This window comes from Physeter macrocephalus, chromosome 12 (genome assembly GCF_002837175.3).
Source record: "Physeter macrocephalus isolate SW-GA chromosome 12, ASM283717v5, whole genome shotgun sequence".
Classification (NCBI taxonomy): domain Eukaryota; kingdom Metazoa; phylum Chordata; class Mammalia; order Artiodactyla; family Physeteridae; genus Physeter; species Physeter macrocephalus.
Window position 1 is genome coordinate 54,633,668 of NC_041225.1, and position 27,522 is coordinate 54,661,189.

General features: G+C 40.9%; 1 protein-coding gene across 3 annotated transcripts in view; it reads left to right on the forward strand.

Annotated features, from left to right (window-relative positions):
- Positions 1-26,649, forward strand: part of QPCT (glutaminyl-peptide cyclotransferase) — a 28,881-nt gene extending 2,232 nt beyond the window's left edge. The window contains exons 2-9 of one of the 3 annotated variants that reach the window (XM_028497104.2): positions 6,320-6,466; positions 13,268-13,546; positions 14,401-14,442; positions 17,833-17,856; positions 18,547-18,723; positions 20,880-20,979; positions 23,953-24,069; positions 25,796-26,411. In XM_028497104.2, coding sequence (XP_028352905.1) covers positions 6,320-6,466; positions 13,268-13,546; positions 14,401-14,442; positions 17,833-17,856; positions 18,547-18,723; positions 20,880-20,979; positions 23,953-24,069; positions 25,796-25,941 — 1,032 coding nt within the window. In that variant the 3' untranslated portion in view covers positions 25,942-26,411. Of the gene's footprint in view, positions 1-6,319; positions 6,467-13,267; positions 13,547-14,400; positions 14,443-17,832; positions 17,857-18,546; positions 18,734-20,879; positions 20,980-23,952; positions 24,072-25,795 lie in introns of those variants that run through there. The other 2 variants (XM_028497105.2, XM_007103378.3) reach the window with 2 other exon arrangements.
- Positions 26,650-27,522: the final 873 nt, after the last annotated feature.

The following is a 27,522-nucleotide window of genomic DNA, read 5'->3' on the forward strand; positions in this document are numbered from 1 at the left end:
GTATGCATATGGCTGATTCGCTTTGTTGTGCAACAGAAACTAACACAGTGTTGTGAAGCAATTATACTACAATAAAGAGCTATTAAAAAAATAAAAAATAAATCAGCAAAATCTTAGCAAAAAGAAAAAGAAAGAAAAGCTTCCCCTGGGGATTCAGCAAAGACTTAAATCTTCTCCTTCCTGACCAGAAATTGGGAAGGGGCATTAACTACCGGAATGTGGAGCCACCGAATGTGTCTATGATACATGGAAATGAATGGGACTAAATGAGGTGGGGACTGTTTGAAGGAGCTGCTCTGAAGGGATCATTTACAGGCAGGATGTATTTGTGGGTGGGAGAAGGTGCTGGATTCTTAAAATGTTTTAAATGAATGAGACTCTAACTTTTGAGAAGTGTCTTTTAAAGCACGAATCCCTTTTATATTTAAGAAACTTCTGATTGCTTTTCTATTGGGAAATTGTTTCCTTTAAAGTGGTGCAAGCTAATGAAGCAAATGACAAAATCAACCCTGACAATTCCTGATTTCTTGTTCTTCCTGCCCTCCCTTACTCTCCAGGCTTTCATAAAGTCTTCCAGATGTCACGTACAGTTTGCAGCCTGGGAAATGAATTAATCCACACTAAAATACATGCCTTCCTGCTCTGAATGGCATTTAGCTATTTTAGTCACGTGGGGTGTGCCCTTGGCACACTGGTCTGCCGAAAGGTGAGGTGTAGTAAAGGAAGCATTGATTTTGAAATCCATTTTCTTTGCTTTGAAATAAAGGTGTGCCTCTAACAGTGGGATCTAATATGTCAAAACAGTTCAACCCTAATTTTTGGTTGTGTTTAGAAGACTGATTTGCTTATTTGAAACTTGTAAACATTGTTTTCCATAGAAGTAATATTATACGTTGTTAGATTCACAGGTGGGCCCGCAGGTATATATTTAGGGGCATTGGCATCTGGGTACTAGGATTCTATATATAAGCATCTGACTTGAATCTCACTGTGCCCCTGTGAGGAGGGTACGTTCATCTCCAACTTACAGATGAGGAAACTTGACCACCATTACAGCAGCGAACTGAAGAGCCCTCATCTTTCCTTAGTTTAACTATCCCTTTATTATTGGATAGTTGGTTGTTTCCAAACTTTATCGTAAAGCTGGGACCCAACATATTTTAATTGGTAGAATTTTCCTTTATTATTCGAGTCATATTGAGGGTGGAGGGTCAGATTTTTTGAACAGAGGAACTGTGAACAGGAAAGTTGGCCTCACCTAAGAGTCCTCCTCCAGGGTAATTCTGGAGGACAATTACTGCTCTCACAGCATTTCACATTCTTCTGCTTCTGGAGCCACATATATTCTAAAAAATCTTAGGGTTCCCCTCCTCCATGGTTCTAAAAGTTCTTAACCATCTACCCCTCACCCATCATGATTCTTACGAATCATGAAGCATCAATGGGGACTCCAAGGAAGGGACAGGGGGCCAGTGGTAGCCTGGGTATTGGTGGTAGAGGGAGAAAGAAAATGTGCCATTTTTGAGCTTCTACCATCTGGCAGGTAAGTACTATGACGTCCATTATACAGATAAGGAAACTTTTCCTAGTCACAGCTAGTAAGTGAGGGAGCTGCGATTTGGCCCTAAATTGTTGTTTTCAAAGCCTGCACTACTTTACTTTTAGATAGAGGGCTGCTAGCCTTTAAAGAAGACCGAACTTTATCTTATTCACTTCCCAACTGTTCCACAACTGCATTTGTAATATCAGTGGCATCTGACACAGAAAGAGTTCAGTAAATGCTGGCTGGGTTGAATTTGCAGTAGACACAGGTGTTAATCTGAGTGCTGTCTGGGAGACGCTCATATGGGGTGGAAACTAGAATTGAATTGGCTATGCTTCTGTAATGTTCTCCCTTTAATTCAATGGTTTGGGACCTCAAATCCCTCTGCAAGGTGGGCCAGCTCTACAAATTATGTAATTAAACTCCTCTTTGGCCTGGCACCATGTGATTAGTCCAGAGGAGATGCTGTAGGATATCTGGGTCACACTTTTTTAGCTGAAAGATTCTTGTCACCCAGAGCAGACTTATTGTCCTTTCTGCCTGGATGAAAGACAAGGCAGGGGCTGTAATAGAGACTCATTCCTCTGAGAATGCCTGTACCAATAGAAAATTGTCTACATGCCTTTTAACTGAAATAAACCTAGAATAATTTGGGGCTGGCATTTAACATTGGGCTCAACATAGTTTTGCCTCATTTGTTTACTCTCCTCATTCCCAGCCCACACTTTCTTTCCAGGTTTCCCCTCTTCCTCCTTCCTCTCAGCCCCACATAGATTTTTAGATTTATTGGATTCTGAGGGTCAGCCTCCATAAAAATAGAATGGATGCCATTTAGTTTGGAAAAAGCGAATGCTTTTCCATTCAGGGCTTTAATAAATATCAATAGAAAGGCTTAAGTAATTAACTGAGTGTGACTGTTTCTCCTTCTCTATCCATCACTGATTGGGAAGCTTTTAATCTCTGTGATTTCACAGGGGCATCTTTATTCCCAGGGAGGCAGGGTGAAGGAGGGCACTTTACTGCAGTATGTTCATTAAGTGGGGGAGCCCAGGAGATTGAGGATCAACACAGGTAAGTATCTGTATTCAGGAGCACTGATGGGCCTGTCTGCTGAGCTTACCCTTTATTCATCCATTAAGCATTTTTTGGTGCTATTTGTCAACTATGTTTCATCCACGATATCTGTTACAGGTAGAGATGCTGGAGGGTTATTTATTTTGTTCCCATTTTTTCTTAAATCTCTTAGGAACTCTTTCAAGCCTCCATAAATCACCTATTTATATATCTATCTTCTTCCTCCCCATCCTTATTTCCCAACATCTCAGGGCTCACGGGAATTTCCTTGGCCTCCTGTTTGGCTCACCAATTGTTGGACTGTACCCTGCAGGCCTGCAAGCCTTGTAGTTGCCTAGTTTGAAGGCCAGAGAAAGAGCCCGGTGACAGTGACAGAGACATCAATGATTTATTGGACAGGGGGATCTTACACGTCCAAAACAAAGGGTCCTGGAGTGACACTCCACCCCACTGGACAGGTGGGCAGTGGGGAGGAGGTCATGGCAGCAATCTTTAATATAAGTTGCCCATTTACACATCAGCTTGATTTCCTTTCACTGTGGACATGGAGTGAAGGACCACAGTGACCAGGTAGGTTCTGGGATGGAGTAATAGATAGTAAATAGAAAAGGAGCCCCTGGCCAAACAGCCTTTGACACAACAGTTCTTGATTGTCACAATGACGACTGGGCCAACGCAGCTCTAAATCATCACAAGCATCGACTCTCAGAAATTCAAAGAGAACAAAGCCCACCAACATTGACCCACAGTACTTCCTGGCCCTTTGCAGCAGGCAGCTACTTGTCTTTCCTGACTTTATAATTTCTGTTCATTCAACTGATTTGGTATATATGATGGCAAACATGCCCATTTTACTTTATTATTATGTAAACATAATCTTAGTGAAGCTGAACTATTTTAGAAAAATAGTTCATCTGTCGATTCCACATTTGATGAAATCATCCAGTATTTATTGAGTGTGCCATGTGAGCTGGGTACTGTGTGGTTCTGGGGAGAGAGTGGAAAATAAAAGAGATAGTTCCTGTCCTCCTGGAGTTGACCTCTTGCATGAAATCAGACATTAAACAAGTAAACACACAAGGCCTCTGAGCTACAACCTGAAATGTGCAGGAGTTAGCCAGGTGAAGAGGAAGGGGAAAGCCTTCAAGGTAGAAGGCACCACAATGCAAAGGCCCCAGGAGGCCTGAGCCTCACACTGCTTTGGGTCCTGGAAGGATGCCAGGTGACTGAAGCATGGTGAGCAGGGGTGAGTGGCCCTGCATGGGGCTTGTGAGGCAGCCGGAGAGACGGAGGCTCTTGTTGGCCGTGTTAAGTAATAATTAACCATGTAAGTTTCCGACTTCTTGCCTCCATTCTCTTTTCACTTCTCACATTTCTATTGTTGTCTTTTAGCTCTTTCTTTCTTCTCAAAGTGCTGTTTGAGAGTTAACAGGAGGACTTAGATCTGAGGTACCAAGGAGTTTAAAGGCTGCAGCAACAAATTTACTAAGGAAATATATTTTAAAATGTATTACCAGTAAATAAACACAAACCTTAAGATGTTCCAGATACAGCATCTATACACTGTGTTTTACAGTGGAAGTACACGGATAGTGTAGGAAGGCAGAGTGGAACTAGCACGGGATGGGGAATCTACAGGACCAGGATCCTTTCTCTCGAACTTACCTGTAACTCTCCTACAACCTTGGGAAAATCAGCTTGTTTCTCTGACTCAGTTTCCACTGTCAGAAAGCAAAGAGATTGGATGATAATCATCTCGCAGTGGCCTTTCCAGCTTGGAATTCTATCCCTCTTAATGTTTGATAGACGGTAATAGAACTAATAAAACTTTCTGAATAGTTACTGAGGCAGTTTACATGTATTAGCTCACTTAATTATAACTACCCTAGGAAGTAGGTGTTATTACCTCCCTTTTACAGATGAGAATGTTAAGCCTTAATGAGGTTAAGTAACCTGGCCAGCTAGTAAGTAAGTGGTGGGGAGTTGAGAGGCTGAGTTGAAGCGGGGGCTGCCTGGACCCACAGCCCACGTTCTTTGCATGATAATACCTGAGAGTGATGCTGAAGCATAGTAAAGTGTAGATGGGTATAAGTAATTAGGCAACAAGCATTCTCTAATTCCACAGTTTCCCATGGAGTGACGATAGCCATGTGATAACTTAGACATAGTCAATTTACATTGGTCTTGGAAAAAACTGTAAAATAGACAGGGCTCCCCTGAGCTCTGTTTTGCATTCCAAAGAATTTATGTTACCTTCAACATTCCCCTTAGAGAAGACATCCTCTGATCAACGAATCACACTGATCCCTATGGGGAGGAGTAACACATTCCGTCATTGAGTACTTGATAAACATGTAATGAATGAATGAATGATTCATCATTACTCGTATCACATGTAAAGTAATATCCAAAATACAAATTTGAATGTTATGTTTGTTCAGCTGCTTAAATTAAGGTTCACTTAATGAATATATAAGTGTACCAAAGAGTTTGAGCATTAATAGAATATTAAAATAATTTTAACTGAAGGCAAAAAGTGTACTATTTAGTGGGTTATAGAATCATCAAGCTCTGGCTGAAAAGAATTGCAGCAATCATCTAGGTTAGTGCTATTCAATAGCAATATATAATGTGAAGCACATATGTAATTTAAAATTTTCTAGTAGCTCTATTAAAGTAAAAGGCAATAGGTGAAACCAATTTTAATACTATATTTTATTTAACTCAGTATATCAAAAATTTTCATTTCAACGTGTAATCACTATAAAAATGATTAGCGAGATATTTTACATTTTTTTCATGCTTGGTCTTTGAAATTCAATATATGTATTACACTTATTGACTGTCTACATTTCAAGAGCTTAACGGGCACATGTGGCTTGTGGCTACCCATTGGACAGTGCAGATTTAGCTCAAATTCCTTTATTGGTATTTTGAGGGGAATGAGAATTTAAGGGACCTGCCCAAAGTCATACAACCTATAAATGGCAGCCAGAAACTTTGAATCTAGTTTCTCTCACCCCAAGAATATACTTATTCTGTAACACCTCACTGGCTTTTATAAAGCAATTATGCTAACAAATTATATTGTTTTTTGGCTGTAGTTTTTGAAATATTAAGTTTTCTTAAGACTAGGATATCAATTGTTATTTGTAAACCTTAGTTTTACAAAGCAATTGTACAAAAATTATTAAAATTACACAGGCTATAAGTGTTAAATATTAATTCTCAGGTTCAAAGCATTATATTAATTCTGTTTTAAAAACAAGCTGCCAAAACAGTTTAAGTTCTAGATCTAAGGGGCCAATTTTATTCACATACCCATCCCCTCTTTTTGTTTTTGCGGTACGCGGTCCTCTCACTGTTGTGGCCTTTCCCGTTGCGGAGCACAGGTTCCAGACGCGCAGGCTCAGCGGCCATGGCTCACGGGCCCAGCCGCTCCGCGGCATGTGGGATCTTCCCGGACCGGGGCACGAACCCGTGTCCCCTGCATCGGCAGGCGGACTCTCAATCACTGCGCCACCAGGGAAGCCTAAGGGGCCAATTTTAAAGTTGAGTAGTTTAATTTACTTTGTATATCGTAAGAGCTATCCCTTTATTTTGAGGTTCAAAGCGACTATTTTACAATTGCTAGTGTCTCAGGATAAGTCTTAAACATATTATGAAATGATAGCCAGTTAAATAATTTTATTTGATCCTCAGAATTATCACCAACCAGCCCTTTTGAATTTATCGTCTCTTCGACAAGTTGCAGAAGGCACCAGTATTTCTGAAATGTGGCAAAATGACTTACGACCGTTGCTGATTGAGCGATATCCCGGATCCCCTGGAAGCTATGCTGCTCGCCAGGTGAGAAAACAGCACACAAACCTGAAGGTTGTCGAACACTTTGCTTTCACGTGAGAGATGACATTATGCCTGAAGTGCTAAGTTGTCTGATATTCAGATCTGTCATCTCATCTTTTTCACTAAAATAAGCACCCAGAAAACCAAACAACTGAGAGCAAATATCTGTTCTGAATTAAAAGATGCATGTTAACCTAAATCAATTTATGTGTGAAATCTCTGTCTGGGGTGCAACATCAGACAGGGTACTAAATACTCAACTCTTGATCATTTCTGTAACACAACCCCTTGTACCCAACCGAGTTTTCTTGGACCCTAAACACCCAATATCAACAGCCTTGGACATTTCTTTCTTAACCACTCTGGGTCAAGAGTGAGTTACTGTCCTAACAAGGCTTTATTCCCCTTTGGGAAATTGTATTCTCCCAGGAGGGAGAGTCAAGATCAGTGATAAGCTACTCTGTCCAGTACAATGCTTCTCAGGCTTCTGACTCTGACCCATGGTAAACAAATATATATATTTTACATTTTATACACACAAACATGGAGTTAACTGATACAAAAGTTTCATGAAAAATACTCCTATTACCTGCAATCTACCCTGATATTAATTCTATTTTACTATTTATTATTTTTTTTTAAAAGCTGGTCATGACCCACTAATCTGTTTTCAAGGCACACTGATTTGCACACTGCAGTTTGAAAGACACTGCTATAGAGGGTAGATTAAGCCATAAGCTGGGCTAGACCTGAATGTCTCTCTGTCTCCTTAGTGTCAGTCCTCTTAAGCAATCTGAAACCCCAGCTCTGAATGACAATTTTTTCAAAGTAGCCCCATTTTAAGGGGCAGCTTGGGAAGGAATGGGGTGAGGCTGGCCTCTCATATCCTCCTCTGAGAGTAGCCCACCTGCCCTAACACTTCAGGCAAACACCTTGGCACTCCGCTGCTGTGACAGAGTGACACCTGCAAGGCCTGGCGGCACAGCTGGTGGGCTCTTCCTTTCTATCCAGTATATGGCTTCTGCTTTTCAAGTTGAGCCCAGATGCCATTGTCTGTTGCCCCGTTAGCCTCTTGTCTTCTATCCAAACAGCTCTTGCTTCCCCTAAGGACTTAGGTGGCAGAGACCCAAAGAGCACCTTAGTTCTTTCTAAGCTCTAGGCTGAGTGAGGAATAATGCTGATGACGGCTGATGTTCATCTGGCACTTTTTTCAGGTCAGGCACTTTACAGAGGTCTTTGCACGGATCATCTCATTCCGTCCACACAATAATTGTGGGTACAATTGTTCTCCCAGTGCTACAGATTAAAAAAGACCCGAGGGGGCGACTGTGGTGGCGCAGTGGTTAGGAATCCGCCCGCCAATGCAGGAGACACGGGTTCGAGCCCTGGTCTGGGAGGATCCCACATGCCACAGAGCAACTAAGACCATGCTCCACAACTACTGAGCCTGCGCTCTAGAGCCCATGCTCCGTAACAAGAGAAGCCATGACAATAAGCCTGCACACCACAATGAAGAGTAACCCCTGCTCACCGCAACTAGAGAAAAGCCTACGTGCAGCAACGAAGACCCAATGCAGCCAAAAATAAATAAAATTAAATAAATTAAAAAAAAAAAAAAAGACCTGAGGCTTAAGTATGCAAAGTAACTCGCTCAAGGTTGTACACGTAGCAGTGATGAGGCCAGAACCTGGACTGGTATCTGCTTGACCTCTCCATCCAATCCCTGGAGAGTGGTAGCAGGGAGAGACCAGCTCTGTGGTGTGTGCTTACAAATGTGTCCAGCTCTGTATCTTCTCAGGCCCGGGTTGGAGGGTGAGGCGCATACCACTCATTTCAGTGACCTCCCCTGGGCCTCGTCTCCCAAGCGGTTTCTAAAAGAATTTCAGGGCACTTATTGGGTCTTCCCCAAATCCTCAGTTCCTCATTAGAAAAAATCTAGGTCTGTAGCGCTCACTTATCTCCACTCTTTTCATTTCCCCATACCATTTGCTCAGAAGGCCAAGTATATACCGAGAAATGTATGTGCATACTTCAGACCTGAGGTTCCTTGCCTGTGACCTCTAGAAAGCCATAAAGACAACACATATTGCTATTCGATCTTTAACTTCAACAGAATAGATTTCACAAATAATACACATAGGTTCTGTCGTGGTTTTAAAAATTCATATTCATTTAAAAGTGTTATGGAATCCATAATAACATCTTCCATGTCATGTGGGGTGGAGGCAAGTGAGAAATTTATTGACGGTGCTTTGGAATGTGCTGGGAATAGCTGCTGGTCTACCTGCACATGGGCTGGCTGACAAAGTAGTAGTCCTAGCAGGATGGCTGTGTTAGAAATCTCACTTAAGAGATTTGATTTTATAATTTTGGGGAAAGAAAATTACCATGAGTTTTAGGAAAGCTGTCCCCTAAGCTGTGGAAGATAAATGGTTCCCTTCTTTTGAAGATGAGGTAGATGACACTGAGTTATTATGAGGGAACTACACTTCATGGCTTTAATTCGACTAGGATTAGTACCTTTTACTCTGAACTACATTTTGACAAGAATGGTGGAAAATTATTTTTTTCTCCTAAGGCATTTTTGAGCACTAGATCAGATGTTTTATAATTCATAGAGTTTCAGGGTTATAACTAAAGAAGACTCTAAAATCTGAAAAAAGTGTGGATTGATATAAAATTGGTTGGTGATTTAACTTTTATCAGTTATCAATAAAGATGTGCATTGCTATGAATTCCCTTTCAGAAGATAATATGGGAACAATATCCCATAGTCTGCATTTTTATTGACTCTGATCAGTGGGCCTAAAGCTGCCTGTTGGATTTTTAGAATATTTTTATTTGAGAAGATACTTTATTTGTAAATTTAATACTTTGAAAGTATTAAATTTTAGAGGATTTCAGTGATTTCTAACTGAGAGAGGAATAAAAAATAAATTTGAAAAATCGGGGTGGGCTTCCCTGGTGGCGCAGTGGTTGAGAGTCCGCCTGCCGATGCAGGGGATACGGGTTCGTGCCCCGGTCCGGGAAGATCCCACATGCCGCGGAGCGGCTGGGCCCGTAGGCCATGACCGCTGAGCCTGCGCGTCCGGAGCCTGTGCTCCGCAACAGGAGAGGCCACAACAGTGAGAGGCCCGCATACTGCAAAAAAAAAGGAAGATCCCACACGCCGCGGAGCGGCTGGGCCCGTAGGCCATGACCGCTGAGCCTGCGCGTCCGGAGCCTGTGCTCCGCAACAGGAGAGGCCACAACAGTGAGAGGCCCGCATACTGCAAAAAAAAAAAAAAAAAATCGGGGTGGTAAAGTCTCACTAAGGAGCAAGCCAGAAACTTTGTCTAAAAGAGGCAAGCTAGAAACTTGGTGGTTAAAATCCCCTATGTATGTCCAGTGCATCTGAGTAGCTAAAGCTACGCTTCTTCCTTGAAAGGTATGTGTATCCCTGAATGGAGGGCTCTGAGTGCGGGGCCTTCAGCTTGGAGCCTGAGAGACTAATATATGGTCCACCCAAGAGGGAGGAGGAACCTGAAGTCCCCAGTGGCAGGGTTCAGCATCCAGACAATGGTCTGTTTGCAGACTTACTGCAAATATCACAGTATCTGCTCCCTCCAAACAAATCTGGTTTACTAATGACAGTGTTTCTCAGAACTTGGGAATGAGAATGTAAGTTTAATTAATTTGACCCAGGATCATTCACCAGTGTTAACCTAAAATCCCCTGGGGCCTTCCTCCCCAGGAAGTAGCATGCCATGTTTACTTTTGTCTTTCTCTCTCTTCCTCTCTGTCTCTCCACTCCCACTCTTGGCCTGTCTGTCTCTCTCTCCTTGTCTCCCCCTCTATTTTCATATCCTTTTCTTTGTCTCTCTTTTCAATCTCCATCTCTGTCTCAATCTATCCATCTCTCTTTGTCTCTTTTCTCCCTTCCCTCTTTAAAAAGATAGATGTATAGAAATCCAAAATACAGTCTGTATTCTAAATTGCATTTTAGCATGCCTGGTAGGCAGAGGCTTTTGCTACCTGTAGTTAGAGAAGCACAGCTGCTTTAGATGCCCTCTCATAGCCAAGCACTCCCTGTTTAGGGAAACTCTAGTGAGAAGAGCAGTAGCTTTTGGAGCCTACTCTAGAGAATTATAGTGGGAACTTGCAGACTAAGTCTGCAAGCCAAAAGCTCAACAATAAGGGATATTGGTGACCTAATTAGATTATGCAGCCAATTTGATTGTTTATAAAGAAATTAGTTGCTAAGATAAATAAAAATATTTATACTGAATAAAAAATGTTAGTTCAGGCAGAACTCTTTTTAGGGCATTTGCTGATGCTTTTGTGGATTTTAGTGTCAACAAAGATATCAGAAATTATGGCCAAAACCTGTTCACTGGATGAGGAATGAGTTTGTGTGTGAGACTTCAGCTGAGCAAAGCTAACAGATATATTTTTTAAAATCCCAATTCATTTTGTAAGCATGCAGGCAGCTATTGGTATTGAACACATTTTATGGAGCAGTTCATCATCTGGATACCAGATGTTCTGGAGGATGTGCTTTTTATTTTTTTTTAAGATTGACCCCCTTTATGGAAAAATTTCTTTTCACCAAAGTCTGAGGATAACTTATTTTCAAATTGTCTGGAAAACTTGTCTTAGATGCAGTGATTTCTCTCTAGTCAAACTATTAATGTTCCATATCATATAATTTTATATAATCTCATTGAGAATAACTTATTTGTTATAATCAACCCATATTTACTGATAGCCTACTGTGTACAAAGCTCAGCACTAAGAATTGTGGAGAATAACAAAATAAATGAGATATGAGTGATAATTTCAAAAAGGTTATGAAGTTTTAAAAATTATTTTTATATGAAAAGACAACCTGTAAATGTGTAATAGAAAAGGTAAGGTACTGTGTATACATGCTCTTTAGGCCAAAGTCCACCTCCTGACAGAGAGCAAGGAGTGAATATCTGGGAAACTGTTTATTTGGCTTTTGCAGGACTGACTGTAGAATCACTGTCCTCCCACTGGCTTAGTTTTCCTCTTCCTGTAAGCTTCCTGCCACAGCTGTTCCAAGGCCCTTGCCTACGTGTCATGTCACGTTAGTTAGGGCAGGTCACACAAGACCTGGCTAGGCTAGAAAGTCGTGTGTGGAGGGGAATCTCCCATTCTTTTCCAGTCATTGTAAGTTATTTGTTTATCACCTCAAGGTCCATCCCCACTGGATGTTCACTGTGGAACAAACTGCCGGATGTGTTGATGGTTAGTTTGTTGTGTGACTTAAAAATAATTTTTTAAGGCAACTTACAAAAATCTGTATAATATTTCAAAACGAAATAAATGGAACATAGTGAGGAAAATAAAGCAAAGGGAAAATAAAGATAGGAAAGGGCAAATGGAACAGCAATGAACTCACCTGTAGCTTTTCACAGCACAAACTCTAGATTCTTTTTATTTTTTAAATAAATTTATTTATTTTATTTATTTTTGGCTGCATTGGGTCTTTTTTGCTGTGTGCGGGCTTTCTCTAATTGTGGCGAGTGGGGGCGACTCTTCACTGAAACTCTAGATTCTTTTTATTTTTTAAATAAATTTATTTATTTTATTTATTTTTGGCTGCATTGGGTCTTTTTTGCTGTGTGCGGGCTTTCTCTAATTGTGGCGAGTGGGGGCTACTCTTCACTGCGGTGCGCGGGCTTCTCATTGCGGTGGCTTCTCTTATTGCAGAGCACGTGCTCTAGAGCACAGGCTTCAGTAGTTGTGGCTTGCAGGCTCAGTAGTTGTGGCTCACGGGCTCAGCTGATCCACAGCATGTGGGATCTTCCCGGACCAGGACTTGAACCCGTGTCCCCTGCATTGGCAGGCGGATTCTTAGCCACTGTGCCACCAGGGAAGCCCTAGATTCTTTAAGAAGGCACCTCCAGTCCCTGAAGTGGTGTTTCTTTTCCATCTGCTGCTTTTCCCTGTCAGTCACCATGTTGCTCACAAAGCCCAAGATGACCAGGAGAGATGGGAAAATAGATTCTTTCTTATTTTCACCAGCGTTTGCAGTGGGTCTGGACCTGCCTTGAATGCAAAGAGAAAACTGCTTGATATGTCATTATGGTTCAGAGTTGCTAATTGATTCTTAGAGTGGGCAGAACCTCAAATATCCCCCAACCGTCCCCTTGTAACGGGACTCTCTGTGAATTATCCTTAACAGGTGAGCATTAGTATTTTTTGTTAGTGTTTGTTACATTATGAAATATTTGCTCACTGGGGGCACATACTAAGTGCTTCGGACAAAAAGAGCTGCCTTGTGCAGTTCTCACCCTCAAAGAGCTTAGAGTAGAAGTTATGACCTGTACGACCCACCTGGTATATCTAATTTCTCAAACCTGTCTTGTTATCCTCCTAGAAATATGAAAAGTGGGCTTTAATAGATACTGAACTGGAGCTCTCTCTCCTGATGTGCAGAGATGTGCATGATACACTGTTAAGTGAGAGGGGCAAGGAGCAGAGCAAGTATAGAGTAGGATTCTATTCCTATAAGAATATACATCCCTCGGCCAAATATACGTGTTTGAGTGCTAGTACATGTTTGTATAAACAAGGAGAAAGGTGTGGAAAGATACACAGCAGACTCTTAACATTGGTAATATTAACAGTTGGTTGAGTTGGATTTGGCAGGGAGAGGTTAAGGGAGAGGGAGAGGATTAGCTTTTCCTTTAAACATCCTTGCTTAATATAATAAGCATGGATTGCATTTTTAACTTGAAAGGCATTACATAAAATTTAACTGTCTAGAGCTGAAATTTTGTTTTTTGTTTTGATCAGCACATCATGCAGAGAATTCAGAGACTTCAAGCTGACTGGGTCTTGGAAGTGGATACCTTCTTGAGCCAGACACCCTATGGGTACCGGTCTTTCTCAAATATTATCAGCACCCTCAATCCCACTGCTAAACGACACTTGGTCCTCGCCTGTCACTATGACTCCAAGTATTTTCCTCATTGGGACAACAGAGTGTTTGTGGGAGCCACTGATTCAGCTGTGCCATGTGCGATGATACTGGAACTTGCCCGGGCCGTAGACAAGCAACTCCTTTCGTTGAAGGTATCTGTTTCCCTCTTGTAGATTCCTGAGATAAAACATGTTAGCAGTAATTCAGAGTGAATTCTAGAATCCTTGGGTGAGTGAGAAAGCCATTTAGAAGTGTAGACTTTCTGTACATTTTGTACTAATTTGTGGCAAAATGAAATGAAGTTGAAATAATATTAATTGGAAGATTATATTATTTAAAATGTCCACCATGGAATAAGTACATGACAGTATATTCATTGATTGGCACTTGATTTCTTAGTTATGAATACACATCAAATTAAAAAAAGACTTTTTTTTTTTGCAAAAAATGAAGAAAGTGGAAGGTTGGTACAGGCATGTGTAGGAGAATTATGTTTATTTCTTCTTGTTTATATAGTCATGGAACATCACAGCCTTCTATACTCAGATGTGGCAGCCTTGAGTCAGGGAGGGAGTTTCTGCTAGTGGTTCTGAAGTAGACAGTGGGTAATTCAGACACATCAAGATGAAAAGCATGAAGCAGAAATGCATTATTGTTATTATCTGTGAATCTTGGCTCAATTTTATGCAGCATAGCAAAGCTTTTGTTAGATTCTCAGCTCAGAATACTTCTGGGACTCTCAGATGTTATTTCAGTCTCTGTGTTCTTAAGTGTATATTGAAAAAAAGTGCTAAGCTAGATGAAGACATTTTGTTCGGATATCACTCATAACCAAGTAAACACAACAAAGCAGAAACAAAAAACTTTGTTCGCTGGCAACAAATACCTTTTTTTCCCCCTCAAAGCTTTATGAAGGGGCCAGCTTTTGATACAAGGGGGGTAAAGAAGTAAAAGATTTATCTTGTAATGGAAGTAATAGAGATATTTGGTTCTATTTTTGCTTTAGATGCTGAACTTGAAGAAAGCAAGAATTGTTTATAACCTCTCAGTATCCTTTTCACTGTTTTTTCATTTTGTTTTGTTTTCTGAACCTTCTATAATGTCTTTGTCCCATGCTCTGTCCTGCTTTTAACTAGCATCCTTTCCCAGCAATTGGGTGAGAGAGTTCAGAAGCTGATATAAAAGGTTAATTTTTCGTATTTGCATTTCTAGTGTAAGGACATGAAGTGAGGCGAAGTATGACTTAAAGACACAATCTGTGTGGTGGGCCTGTTTTCTCTTGGTGAGAGCTCCTTTACCTTTTTCCATGTAATTCACACCCGCTTTTGGTGAACAGAAATAGAAAGGACTGAATGAGTTGTTGAGTGGGGATCTCCACTAACAAAATACACATACATTCTTTTAATTATCTTTTCTAATAGAGGTAAGCAGTGATGTGGACAATTAAAAATAAAGACTGGTTTTGAATGCAAACTTTGAGAGTATCAGTTTTATTCTTCCAGTTGTACTTTAACTAGATTTGTATTAAAGAGATATTTTATGTCCTTCAGCTGTCATGGGTTGGGTAAGGGGTGGAAGAATGTGACCTGGGAGAAGACTGGATAGGAGACTGGATGATGGTTCCAATTCTTTGCAGTCTTCCTCCTCTAGCAATTAAGATTGTAATTATACATTCACCTCTTTTGTCTTGTAACTTTGCTGTGCCCTCCCACTTTAGCAGGTGGTACTTCCTCATTCCTTGTCTCTGGAGTCGAGTATTTGACTTGCCTTGGCCAATGGGATGCTAGTCAATGACATAAACAGAGGCTGGAAATGTGCTTGTGCAATTGGACTTGCTCTGTCATGTCTTTGCCATCGTCATGGGGAGAGAGTGCCTTGGCTGGCCTGCCAGTCCCAGGAGGAGGCTAAGAGGCTTGTGGAGCAGTGTGTAGCAGAGCTTCAGGGTGAAGCAGAGCTTCTCCAGCCTAGACCAGTTGTCCCCAGCTGACCTGCAGACCCCACAGAACTCATGATTGTTGTTTTAAGCCACTGAGTTTCGGGTGGTTTTTACACCTTAGTGTTGTGGCATTAGCTGATACAGCCTTGGTTGGGGAAAGACTGCAGGTAACATACTGACCCTGTTAACACTGGTCACTAGGCATTTGTCATATTGCCAGGAAGAATGACTAGAAGAAAATCTAGCCATGCAGATTTTCTAGCTCCGAGATACTAGGCTGAGTTACTAGAAGTTGAAGGCCACAGTTATTTTTCTGCCAATCCTAAAAAGAAGTAAAAAGAGCAAGTTGCCTCACAGGACTCAGAATAATTGTCCAAAACGGTCCATGCCTATCTAAGTGAAATGGTGCTAAGAGAAGAGAATGAAAGGAAGTCATTGCACGGAACACTGGAGTCGCCAAGCTGTTGACGTTTCTGAGGAAACCAAACCTTCAAGCTTGCAGAATATGAAGACTGCCTCCTTTTGCTTCTGCCCTGGGCATGAACAGAATGTCTCCGGTCCCAGGCAGTCTTATTCTGCCCTGGTGTTCTGTTTGATTTGGAGTTAGAACTTTGGAACCAGTCAAGGCCCTTTAAACAACTGGAAACTTAGACTGTCTCCACTAACGTATGCACTATACACGTGTTGCCAGTGAGACAATCTGTTTCATTACTGAGTTCTTATTAAACCCTGAGTGCATATATAGTATACAGATAGACACATCCTGTGCTTAGTAGTCAGGAGTTATGAGAGACTCAAAATACAATAAACTGTCCTTTTCTTGGGGCCTAATTAAGGAGTAATATTAAGACAATTGAAATGATTACCATACAAAGATAACTTACTTTTCACTTGATAAAGACATTTTCCTCCTTCTGATGAAATCACCCTAAAACAATCAAGAAAAATTCCATCTTTGAAGAATCCAGTGAACATCTGGAAACCACCGTATGAAGACAGAAGGTGAATGGAGAAAAGGCAGATGACATATCAGAGTAGAGAGACGTCACATTCCCCAGAGGGGAAAAAGGAAGCCAGTGGTCCCCTGAAAAATCCTGACTGGCTCAGGGATGGGAGGGGACAGTAAGGAAGGCAGAAGTGAGGCAGAGGGCGGAGGAGGAGAGTGTTTTAAGTCTGTATAAGGAGCACTTAGGTATATAAGATTTCTACCCCACAGCTGGCAGGTAGGTGAGTATTCCACCTGTACCCTTGTAGGAGATGACAGGATATTTTTCTGGAGAAATTGAACCAGCGAGGTTCTGGATGTTGGGACACCAGATATAAAAGAGGGCAGTAATGAGGTGCCTCATGGAAATCAATGAGATTAGGGGAAAGACTACACACTGAGCAGTGAGATTCCCTAGCCTTCCCTCACTTCCAGCGCGAGAAGGACAGCAGCTAGCTCACACCCATCAGACAGGAACCTGGAGGATCCTTCTCTGGAGAATGTGAACCACCTCATAGAAAAGACCCACAGATAGTGACATTTGGGGATCCTCAGTGAAAACACTCACTGGGCTTCAGATTGCCCTGCAGTGGAGCCAACCAATCTGCGTCTCTAATCAGTGTTTTAGTATCTTATTGTTCAATGCAAATGAACACAAAGGATGATCAGATATTTGAGGACCATCTCCAGCATGAAAGAAAGAAAGCAAAACAAATAATACAAGTTGAAAAATGAACTCAGAGGAAATAGTGTACAGGAGCAGAAAATAACTTAAAGAACACTATTTTAATATCCTTAGAGAGATAAGAGGAGAAGTGTTATCCATAACAGATTAAGGAAACATCAGATTCAGTTCCTCCAACGGGAGCACATTCCCCAGTACTGCACAGGGGTGGAGAGAGCAAATGGTGGTGTATTTTTCTTCATCCATGTTCAGCTGCCTGAGTGCAGGCAAAAAGCAGGCAGAGAGTTGGACTTAATATTATGTTTTTGCCATGTGAGTTTGACCAAGGCAGAGAGAAGCACGGGAGTTGAGTGTGTACGCAGGGAGCAATTAGAATGATTGACTCTGGAATTTAAGCTGAATATATAGTGAAGTGAGGACATCATAAGGGTAAAGGAAAGACTGAGAAAAGGTGAACATTTCAAAAGATTATGGATTCCAATGGGGTTGAAGGATTGTGGGGATAGGGTACCAGAAGGACTAATCTGAAAGGTGAGAGGAGTCAGACAGTGGAAAGTATAAAATCAATCAGAATCCTACTCACCCTTCTAAGTTCCACTCAAATACTGTCTCTTTCATGAAGTCTTCCCTGACACTCCAAGGATTCCACTTCGCAATCTATCCGATTTCCAGAGGAGTTTTGTGACCCTTGGTACATTTTGCCATACCCGTGTATTTGTTTCATCTTTCCCTAACCCAACTAAAGTGTAGGTTCCTCTGAGGGAGAGACTGTAATTACCATTCTTTGTGTCTCTGTTGCATTCCAAGGGCAGATTCTTGAACCTAGACTCAGTACAACACTGCAGACTTACATAAGGTGAGAAGCAAGAAAGATTTGCGTGGTTTCAGGTTGGATTCCCTGGGAGGCGCACTCTGACGTGGAGGTTAGCATTTCAATCACGTCGTAGGGAGTGGCCTTGGCCCAACCCCTGTGGCAGGGAGGGGAAAGAAATGGCAGTAGACAGAGAGAGGAGCCGGGCTTCCATACAGGTTCAGCAACAGCCTCAGTCAACCCCTGGGGAGCTCTGGAGGTAGCATGGCCCTTTAGAGAGCCCCCAGCACCTGCTTAGGCCAGTCATTGGATGTAGGAACCCCCATGGCTGAGCCAGTCCTTAAAGGGACTAACAACCGAAGCCCTTCTGCGGACACCTCTATTGGCAACAGGGACAACGCACCCTTCTGAAAGGGACCTGGGTGTTGTGTCACAGTGTCCACCACTGCAGTTTCAGAGTTCCAGAGTTCTCTAAGGAGTAAGAAAAAAGTGTAAGACTTCTAGTTTCAGAGGGAGTGAAGAAGGTGAGATTTCTGTGGCTGAAGACTGTAGGACCCGTGATGATTTTCAGAGAGGAAATGGTGCAAAATAAATTTTGGCATATTTTCACTTGCTTTTGGCTTCTTCCTTTTCTTCACAGCACATCTGTTTTTTTGTCCAGTTAATAGGAAAGCGTGCTATTTTTTAGTTCTCATATTTTTGCTCTTTTTCTACTGTTTTTTTTTTTTTAATCAGAATATTTCAGACTCGAAGCCAGATCTCTCACTCCAGCTAATTTTCTTTGACGGAGAAGAGGCTTTTCTTCACTGGTCTCCTCAAGATTCTCTGTATGGGTCTCGGCACTTAGCTTCCAAGATGGCATCAACTGCACATCCACCTGGAGCGAGGGACACCAACCAATTGCACGGCATGGTGAGTCCAGGTAATTTTCACGGTGCTGCAGCTACAGACTCTGGTTCAAAGCAAGCCTGTGGCAGGGAGGGGAAGCCAATTAAAGACCTAAAAATGCCACGGCATTCTTGGAGCAGAGTGTTTATAATAGAACATTCTTTTGGCAGGCGTTGGGTTTTTGAGGAATCCCAGAGCTAAAAAAGAATGATTCTAGTTTAGAAGTTATGTTTGACGGAGCTCAATTAAAATGATGTAAAAATTCAGAATGAGGAAACATCAGATTCATTTCAGTCCCACGGGAGCACATTCCCCCAGTAAGTATAGAGGTGGAGAGAGCAAATCCCATCATTGAGGCCTCTGTCAAGCCAGAGGAGGCTGGGGTCTTGGGAAATGGAGTAAGAGAGGAACATAGTATGGGGATGAGTGAAGAATTTCCTCGGTGGCTTCAAAGCATTATAGTGACTCCAAGTGTGTATAGGACATTTTGATGTGTCAGTTTTGACGTGGTGTTTTGACATGGTGGTGGAGACATTTCATTGCTGCCTTAAAACCCTGCTCCTATTACCAAGTAATGGGTGTAACTTATGGCCCCCTCCTCATCCCCCATTCTGACCCCACAGCCCATACCTAGTCCCTTACTCCGCCTTTGAATTTCCTTCCTATTCTGGCTCTCTTCCCATATTTGACTTTCACTCAGTATTTGAGTCCTCACTGACCACAGCATGGAACCCCTGAGACTTCATTCTCCCCTGTGGCTCCATCCATCCCTGGCCCTCACCCTATCTGTGGACTGATAGCCTGTTTCTAACCCTCTCCGTCCATCCCTGTTCTTTGCCCTATCACTGACCTTCACCCTATGAGTCCAAATGGCCACATTCAATGTCCTCTGTGAATCCAGCGCATCTCACGTTGGCTTTCTCTCTGTCCGTTGCCCACTGGCAGCTCATAAGGGGTTAGGAGAACATAACTGGTACCTCATTTAAACACTTTTGCTCAAGTGGCTAAAAAGGGTTCAGAGGAGATTGTCAGGAGGAACAAAGTTATTTGTTTACCAGTCCAAATATATGAAGCCATAGAGATAGTTAGACCAATTTTTCCCCCAGAAACAAACTCTTAGGAGCTTATCCAACCTTGTGAATATACGCCTATTTCAAACAAGCCTATTTTTTCCCAGTGAATATATTCAATCATTATTCATGAGTTAGTAGATACTATGTCTTTAGAGTCACAGACTCTGAAAATATTTATCTATTACATGTCAGGGTCAATGCTAGATATTTACCCATACCTTACCTCACTTATATAAATCAGGAGTTCTTAATCTGGGGTGAGTCTTCAGGGAGTCCTCAAGCCTGCTGATGTTTTATGGCTCAAATAAGTTAAGAAACACTGGTTTATTATAGAGGCTTATAGCCAGAAAGGACCTTTAGAGATCAGCAAGCTTGAGCTTCTTGTTTTTTTTTTTTTTTTTGTGGTATGCGGGCCTCCCTCTGTTGTGGCCTCTCCCGTTGCGGAGCACAGGCTCCGGTTGCGCGGGCCCAGCCGCTCCGCGGCACGTGGGATCCTCCCAGACCGGGGCGCGAGCCCGGCTCCCCTGCATCGGCAGGCGGACGCGCAACCACTGCGCCACCAGGGAAGCCCCAAGCTTCTTGTTTGATAGAAAAGGAAATGGAGATCCAGGGACTAAGCTCATAGAGCTTCTAGTCAAGGAAATTTTCTTATATGCTGCTTTAAGGAATAAATAGTTACTATCCAAATGCTCTCCTTTGGCAGTTGTGTTATTATAGACTGGGGATAAAATGGCTAATTAGAATGGAATAGAAGATCAGACAGGCTTGCCTACCCACCTGAAAATAAAGCAAATGTATTTTTTTTCTTTTCCTATGAAACATTTATCCAAATGTCCTCCTTCTAATTCATCCTTAGTGATATCCTTCTGGGGTTACAGACAAAAAGAAGCTACAATTTGTCATTTGTCCACATTGCATAAGCAAGATTTAAAAATTTCCCCCAAAGGATTCACTTACAATGTTATTAACCCTTTTGTTCATTTATACAGCTCCCCATTTTATTCTCAGTTATTAAAGTGCAGTTAGTTTTGACTGATTTTTTTTTCCATTGATGAGTATGAAATGTGTTTTGGCGACAGTAATTATACAATATTTTTTCTCCCTTAGGACTTATTGATCTTACTGGATTTAATTGGAGCTCCAAACCCAACATTTCCCAACTTTTTCCCAAACACTGCCAGATGGTTTCATAGACTTCAAGCAATTGGTAAGCACCACGGTTATTAAAGAGTCAAACCTGGTTTCTTCCCACTGACAAACACTGAGTTTTAAAATTCAGAATTTATGATTTAAGTGTGTGATTTGAGTATACAATATACTTTACTGGCTTTTTTTCTTGCTTTATTGATTAGTTTATTATTCCTATTCATCTCTTTTAGAAGGCCCACTTTATTTTCCTGCATGGAACTGAATTTTGAAATGTAAACATAAAATACTACATTTCATATTTGCATATCCTCAGAAATGGCTTGGAAATATTTTCTCAGAGTCCTGTTTGAAGCATATGGAATGCATTTTTAGGGAAAACTCAGCAAAGCACGTTGGATAATGATGAATATTATGTCCTCATAATGATACCAAAAGATATTCTTTAATGTTTCTTTCTTTTCCATCTCTGTCTTTGTCATCTTCTATTTTCTGCTTTATGCAGATGTGATTTTCTTTTAAATCTAGTACAATCTCTGCTTATTGTCCAAAGGAGTAAGAGATGGCGATGCAAGAGCAAGCCAAAATCCTTCAAGAGTCATTTAAGAGAAGGTTCAGTGTCAAATAAATGAGAGTGGAAGAGACCAGATAAGGTTAGGCCAGACCAGCCACGGAAACAAAGATATCTATGGCTCAGGAGAGAGGCTTGGGGCTTGCAGAAGGAAAAGGAGAATAACTTCTTTCTCTTGTACCTCCACTCCATACACCCCTCCCTCTCCACACACAAACACCCCAAAACAAAACACAACAAAGCACAAAAAATTGGCATCAGGTAGAGGTGAACATGCGATAGAATTTTATTATAGAATCCAGGCCAGGAGCCCTGCTTTGAGGCAAGAACATCAGGCTAAGAATTCCTTTCTAGCCACACAAACTTCTTGGAGCAGGATAGGGTTGTACTTTCTTCTCAGCAGTGGGGAAAATGCTGCCATCTCAATTCATGCTTTTGCCACGAGTTCAGAACGTGCTTCTATCGAGATTTAGAATATTATGAAAGAAACTTTTACCTGACCCTCAGATGCTTATCTTTGGCAAATTTAAATTTCTAGTTTGAAAGAATTGCTATTATGGTATTATTAATGTACGCTTCTTGGGGGCACTTCCTTACAGCATGTTTTCCTTACTTTGAGTAGCCTCAAGAAATTGGATTTGGCCTTCTGTCAAGGATTTGATTCCCTTCTCTTATTTCCTCCACTGGAATGAATTTATATCAGTAACTCACATCTTAATACAATTTTAACCCATTGTATAACCCACCGAGTGATACTTACACTCCAAACCATATCTCTAATTGTATAAGGAAAAGTTGTATCCTAAGGTAAAGGAATTATAATTATCAATAAACAGATGGGAATATTGTTTTGGTCATAGTAATGGCTTTCTTGATGTTCCTAAAATCACATTACATATGAATGCTTACCACTTGGTCTAATTTTACCCTTTAAATTTAGTAATTAAAATAACCAATCCTGGAAAGTTTCATTCAGTTGTCTTAAACTCTTCTCGTGATCTCTTATCATCTTGTAACATAGGCTCATGTTATATGTAATCCTGTAATACATGGGTTCTATGTTGCAAGATGACAGGACTGATGGAATGTAGGCCAGTGGTTCTCAAATTTTAGCGTGCATTAGAATCACCCGGAGGGCTTGTTACACCACAGATCGCTGGACCCCACCCCCAGAATTTCTAATTCAGTTGGTCTGAGGTGGGACCAGATAATTTGCATTTCTAACAAGTTCCCAGGTGGTGCTGATGCAGCTGATCAGAGACCACTTTGAGAACCACTGATGCAAGTCATAATAGATATCCCTTTCCCAAAGAGTGGTCACTCAGTATAGTAGTACTTCATACCTATTCTCTCTAAGGATTCCCCTTTCAAGCTCTGCATCTCCTTGTAAGGCATTCTTCATGCAGGATTGAGGATCTGTAAGTATCTACACCTGTGTTTTTTCTCTCCATTTTCCTCTAACTTTCTCATTCTCCATCTCTCCATTGTTCTGTTGAGTTTCTGATTCTAAGGCGGTTCTCACCTGTAAAGCTAGAATCACGTGTGACTCTTAGAAGTACTCCAAAATGTCCACACCCAAGTTCAGCTCAGAGGTTTTTTTTTTCTTTTTTTACCAAGAACAGGTTTATTAAGATCCATGGTCAGTTACAAGTTTGGTTTGGTTTTTGGTCACTGGCCCCAAATGCCACTATTCTGAGTTTACATCAAAATACAAAGCCCAACATTTACAGTTTGAAAACTTTAAAAAACAGACGCCAAAGACAAAGGTTTTTAAAAATCTCGTTGAAATGTTCTCCCTGCTGCGTCATCTATAGAATGAAAGGCATGTGAGATGCTGTAAAGATTTCTGACAGCGAACTTGTATTCATCATGTACTTTGAATATTTAAATGTTACCAAAATATGACTGTGTCTTTGAGTGCTTGATTTGATTGAAGATACAAATGATGCTTTTGACCATCTTTGGTTGTAAACGAGAAGCCGGCAGCCTGCCCTCAGGGGACAACGTGGTGACCGCCCTGACGACCTGCTGTGGCCTGGGGGCGTCTTTGCTCCCGTCTTTGCTCCTCCTCAAAAGCAGGCGTGTGGCCCAGACTTGGAACTGCTGGGAGAACAGAGTGGCCCTTGCTTTGCCAAACATGGCAGCAAAATCAGCTTTAAGATCACGAACCAGAGGAGAACCACTGTCTAAGTTTGTTAGGGCTCTCTTTTAGGGCCTGATTCTTCTTTGGAGCCAGAGGCTGGGTTCCTGTCCTGGGGTCTCACCGCCCACCTCCAGGGCAGTGAGGGCAGAGGCCGCAGGCCCTCTGGGGAGGCCTGACTCCTGCAGCTCAGAGGTTTTTGTCATGGGTGTACTACTGCATAATGTTTTAAAACCAAGTGTCAAGATTTCAAACTCCTTATGCATCTGACTGTTGATCAGATAAAAATATATGTTCATCTGCTGTCTAATTATCATCTGCAGAACATGAACTCCATGAATTAGGTTTGCTCAAGGATCACTCTTGGGAGAGGCAGTATTTCCAGAATTATGGTTATGGCGGTGTGATTCAGGATGACCATATTCCATTTTTAAGAAAAGGTAATGTATGAGTGTATATATGTATGCATGCCTGCACATGTGTGTTTTTTACCTATTATATTTCTTGTATTTTATGTGCATTTGCAACAGTCTAGAAGTGTGAAGAACCATTAAATTTAATAACTGATTAATTAAGTCATTCACCAATCATCTCATGGCTTCTATTTTTTTTATGAAAGTCATTCCAAATCCCTGAGGACAATTTTATATTTTTTCCTACACATAGAATATTTATCAAATCTCATATACCTCTGACATCCTGCCTTCCCTTTCATAGAGCTAGATTGTATTCTTTTTTTTTTTTTTTTTTTTTTTTTTTTTGTGGTATGCGGGCCTCCCTCTGTTGTGGCCTCTCCCGTTGCGGAGCACAGGCTCCGGACGCGCAGGCTCAGCGGCCATGGCTCACGGGCCCAGCTGCTCCGCGGCATGTGGGATCCTCCCAGACCGGGGCGCGAACCCGGTTCCCCTGCATTGGCAGGCGGACGCGCAACCACTGCGCCACCAGGGAAGCCCTAGATTGTATTCTTATAGTTTGTGTAACTCTGGTGTTTTCCTGCTAATAAAGAAGCAATATTCTTTTGCTTTTTAAAAATTTATTTATTTTTGGCTGCGTTGGGTCTTCGTTGATGCGTACGGGCTTTCTCTAGTTGTGGCGAGCAGGGCCCACTCTTGGTTGCAGCGCGTGGGCTTCTCATAGCAGTGGCTTCTCATTATGGAGCACGGGCTCTAGGCACGCAGGCTCAGTAGTGAAGTGCATGGGCTTAGTTGCAGCGCACGGGCTTAGTTGCTTTGCGGCATGTGGGATTTTCCCGAATCAGGGCTCGAACCCGTGCCCCCTGCATTGGCAGGCAGATTCTTTACCACTGCACCACTAGAGAAGTTCCGCCTCCCTATTCTTTACGTAGGAGCAAGAGTTATCTTTAAAAAATGTCAATCAAATTATGTTACTTCCCTACTCTAAAGCTCTGGTAGCTTGCCATCAAGTAGAAAAAGACCCAAAGTCTTTATCATGACCTACAAGGGCCTCCATTTTATAACTCTTTTCTCCCTCGCCATCACCTCCTACCTCTCTCTCTAATTATTGCTCTGATCCAGCCACATTGCTTGAGGAACACATTGCCGTTCCTCAAGCAGCCCAAGCACACTCCTACCTCAGGACCTTTGCACTTGCTAATACTGCCTCCTGGAATGCTCATCCCCAGATCTTCACACAGCTTGCTTTCTCCTTTGTTACATCTATTTAAATGTTAGCTTCTCAAAGAGGCCTTCCCTGATTTTAAACCTCTTTATTGGCCCTACTCTCTGCCTCTCATTCTCTATTCCCTTACCTTGTTTTACTATTCTTTATAAGCCTTCTCACTTTCTAAAATTATTTTTTGTATTTGTTTATTTGTTTCTTTCTCTAGTAGAATGTAAGCTCCATATGAGCAGGGCTTTGCCTTTCACTGATGAACCCTCAATTCCTAGAATAGGGGCTGGTACATAGTAAGTGCTTTATAATTATTTACTGAATTACTTAACATTTGTTTAACGAATGAATGACTTTGGAGTATAAGGGTAAGATACAGGGACGTACACAGAAAATGATGAACTATCAGCTGTGTTTATATAGTATAGTGTAGTACAGTATATAGTATAGTCCTACTCAGATTTCCTTGAAGAATGATACTTTCTAGTTTACTCATGGGAAATATGCACTTAATTACAAGTTGTTCCTTCTTGTTAGGTGTTCCAGTTTTGCATCTGATACCATCTCCTTTCCCTGAAGTCTGGCACACCATGGATGACAATGAAGAAAATTTGGATAAAACAACCATTGATAATCTAAACAAAATCCTAAAAGTCTTTGTGTTAGAATATCTTCATTTGTAATATTCTGGTTTAGTTTATGATAATTGCATCTAGTATTATAATCAAAAGTCAAGGCACCCTTTAAAATAATCTGACTCCAGATGCTGTGTGGAAACTTCTATCCTATAGATTCATTCTATAGGTATCTTTGAGTATCCTAGATTTATGTCATGTCCAAATTGCTTATTCATTTTCATCTAGTGATAAAGAAAGGGAAATGTAAGAAAAACTGAAGGTAAATATCTTTTAAAAACGTCTTTAGATAAGAAACTATGAAGCTAAATCAGATGTGTATAGTCAGTATCACGTTTTTCTAAATAGTACTTAAATATGATGGTCATGTGCAAAGTGCAGCCTTAGTTTTATGATTTTCTTATACTTGGGAATCTATTGCATATAATACAAAACAGAGATGCCATTTGAAGACTCAATTTCTTTGAGAAATCTTTGTACGGTTTATTTCATGGAAGTTAAATCAGAATTAAATGCCATGTTGTGAATGTCTTTTTTAATATATGAATGAAAAATTGTATAACAAAGTATAGCTCAATTTTTATAGAGTTTTACAAATTTAACATTTTTATTATAAAATATTATAGTCAGTACCAAAAATCTAGAAAATGGAGGAAAGAAAAAAACCCTATAATTTCATTATATTAGTAGAGTCACCACTTACTCTAGTTTTCCCTCACATATTTTCAATGCAGTTTTTATGTCATTATAATCAAACTATAACTACAAGCTTTTGGCATTTTTTCTGTTAAATTATATAATTACCAGACATTTATTTTCTGTTTTGATCTTGGGTTAAGATGAAGACAGAGACTGTTGAGTGTGTCCTCCAGAGTCAATATGAAGGTAACACAGTGGGAGGACAGAAATTAGGATCATTTTTGTGTAGGTAAATTATATGGTATTCAAGTTTGTTTAATTACTTATAGCCTATTTCTTTCAGGAGATTCATGGAAGCAAAATGGTTTGGGCTGGAAACACATAGGAATTCATGGATTTTTCTTTGGCTATAGGAAATGGTTATCTAAAAATACAAACTTGATCAGTTAAACAATTAGGAAATTGATCCTGCCATATAGATGAAGTTAGCTGGGGGCTGTTGTTTTTCATGTGTTATCTGTTCTGAGCAGACATTTAATAAACCTCACTGAATTAATGTGCTGAGGCTGGGTAGGGAGTGAGATAGACAAGCTGAGTGGGAAAGCAATGGCAACCTTAAGTTCAATAACAAAGAAAGTCATTGGAAAGGAATTTACTTATGAAAACAAACTTTCCAGGTTAAAAAAAGGATCAATATAATTTTATCTATATGAATTGATACAATTTTATAAAAGAATAGCCAGAGTTATAGACAATTATATCTAACAATATCTGTCTATAATCTCATGTTGGTAAATTTTATAGAACTAGATTTTTATAGGTTTCTTTTTATTTTACAAATCTACTTCTAAAATGATATAAAGGGAAGTCGTGCCTTTGTGAGTTAAGTAATGTTAACAGCTAACACTATTGAGTACTAACTCAGTGTCAGTGTCATAGGTGCTTTATATGTTTTTACCAACTTAATCCTCACAACAATCCTAAGGGGTA